General features: G+C 34.0%; 1 protein-coding gene across 1 annotated transcript; it reads right to left on the bottom strand.

Annotated features, from left to right (window-relative positions):
- LOC107627799 (protein NRT1/ PTR FAMILY 4.6-like) lies at positions 1,077-1,580 on the bottom strand. The gene has a single exon (XM_016330624.1). The coding sequence runs from the start codon at positions 1,578-1,580 to the stop codon at positions 1,077-1,079; it is 504 nt and encodes a 167-aa protein (XP_016186110.1).

Raw genomic sequence — 2,406 nt, 5'->3', positions numbered from 1 at the left:
ATTAATAAATTGAGAATAAAATAAAATATATAAATTTATAAAGAGAATAAAAAATTAGATTAATACCTAAACTATAATTGTTTGAATTATAATTTGTAATTGAAAATATCAAAAAGAGAAACAATGAAATTGAAAGGTATATAGAGTCATAAAGCGTTAAATTTAAAAAAATAGAGAATTTAAAATTTATCTTTTGATCAAGAAAAAATGACCACTAGAAAAAGAAGGTTGAAACTAAGAAGAAGATTTAAGAGAATAAATGAGTGATGACGGCTGGAATTTGAGAATGAGATAAAACTAAATTTAATTAGGTTAACTAATAATCAAAATGATAGAAAGATAAAGTAGATTTGAGACTTTAAATAATTAGAAATAAATTTATTTATAATAAAATTATTTAAAATTTAAAATAAGAACATATAATATGGGCTTGTTTGGGTGAGTTTCTAAGAAAAGATCTTTTTTCGAGTTATCTTTTTTTAAAAGATCTTATAGAGAAGTAAAAGTAATTTTATATTTGGATATCTTATGTAAAAATGTCTTTTTATCAATCAATTATGTTTGGGTATAACAATATAAAAGTACTTTTTTGTTTATTTATTACATGAAAAACATCTTTTTTTAAGGAAAAAAGATCTTTTAAAAAAAGATGTAAATTACAGCTTCTCAAAAAAGATTTTTTTTTTATTTTACTAGTGCTTTTACTTTTACTACTAGAAATTTGCCAAACACGTTAAAAAATAAAAAAGATCTTTTTTCATTGAAAAAAGATCTTTTTTTAACAAAATAATGGCGCCCAAACATGCACTATGTATATATTTAAAAAGGATCCCGCTAGGGAGACAATGAAATATCTATACAATCTATACAATGGGCTGTTTATTTGGCCCAATCTAAATTAATTATGTAATCGACAAGACCCCACCCACCCCAGCCGCCGCCCAGCTGTTCGCGAATCAACCTGCAGCCAACCGATCCGCTCCTGTGCGACGTGGAGCCTCCGATTCCTCCGACCGGAGCTGTAGCACCCAGCTTCGTCGCAACTACGCCCTTGCGGGAAGGAACTCCATCGCTCCTCACGTGGCTGAACATCCGTCTGCTGAGGAGTCAACATCCATCATTGCCGACTCAAGAACAGTGTTGGAGTAATAACCCATGGCAAGAGAAGCCCAAGAAAGGGCGGTTGCAAGAGACCTCATGCTCCATGGCGCTTCAGTAAAGAAGAACTCTATCATCCCAGCAAGAGTGAAAAGATCAGCAGAGCCAAGAAACAAGTACTGTAACGCCACCCACAAGAACGTTATGGGAAGAGGTTCCGTTGAATCCGTTAGACCATGAATCAACGCCGTTTTCTTTCTCTTTGTTTCGACTAACGCAGCAACTGCCATGGCCACTATGGAAAGAACCAACCCTGTTCCAATTCTTTGTAAATGCGTGATTCTGGTTTTGGTTTTGGTTATTTTTCTTGCGAATGGGAAGATGGCGTAGTCGTACATGGGGGCAAGAACCATGATGAAGAGACCTGGGAATACAGGGAGAGAAGCTGGTGGGACCTTGAAGGAACCAAGATTTGTGTCCATGGTGGATGATTGTTGGATTGAGAAGGTGGAAAGTTGAGCTAGGCAACAGTTTAGCATTATGGTTGACATGAAAATCGGGAGGATTCTTAGCATTGTGGACCCTCTTTTACCTTTTGTAATTTTGTGAATATGTTGGTCTTCATTCACTCAGGCATGACATTCTTAAAAATGCATGAAAGTGAACATCCATTTTCTCTGTGAAAGGAACCATCTATATTCTAGCTAAAATGAATATCCGTCTAATTATGTCTTTATTCAGGGATTTATCTTTAGTTTTCCAAAGTGGAACGACTTGAAATTGTTAAGCTTTGAGTTCTTGAAATTTGAACTTGAGTCGAGTTTCCATGAAGCATTCTGAACAGATGTTACAGCGAAAGTGAACATCCATTTTTTCTGTGAAAATAACCATCTAGATTCTTACTATAACGAACATCCTGTCTTTATCCAGAGATTTATGTTTACTTTTCCAAAGTCAAATGACTTGAATTTGTTAAGCATTGAGTTCTTGAATTTTGACATTAAGCCAAGATTTCATGAAGCGTCCTGAATAGACGCTATAGTGACCACTGTCTGAACATCCAGTTATATGTAAAGATGAACATCCAACATTTGTGAGTAGCGATAATCGTGTAATCAATAAGTGAGATCATATAATCAGAATGAACATCCATCTTGTCTAATAAATTAACCATCCGGATGGATACAATAACGGTGAACATCATTAATATTTACAAACGAACATCCAAATTTTTTTAAAAATAAACCCATTCTTTCCAGACCAGATAACTGTTTTCGTCTATAGTATCTAATACATGAATTACGTACT

Source organism: Arachis ipaensis, chromosome B02 (assembly GCF_000816755.2).
Source record: "Arachis ipaensis cultivar K30076 chromosome B02, Araip1.1, whole genome shotgun sequence".
Taxonomy (NCBI): domain Eukaryota; kingdom Viridiplantae; phylum Streptophyta; class Magnoliopsida; order Fabales; family Fabaceae; genus Arachis; species Arachis ipaensis.
Note: the sequence above shows the minus strand (reverse complement) of the source record. Positions and strands in the feature narration are given on the sequence as shown.

Bases quoted from the DNA above. Each gene is read 5' to 3' on its own strand.
- LOC107627799 (XM_016330624.1), bottom strand. From the start codon at position 1,580: ATGGACACAAATCTTGGTTCCTTCAAGGTCCCACCAGCTTCTCTCCCT.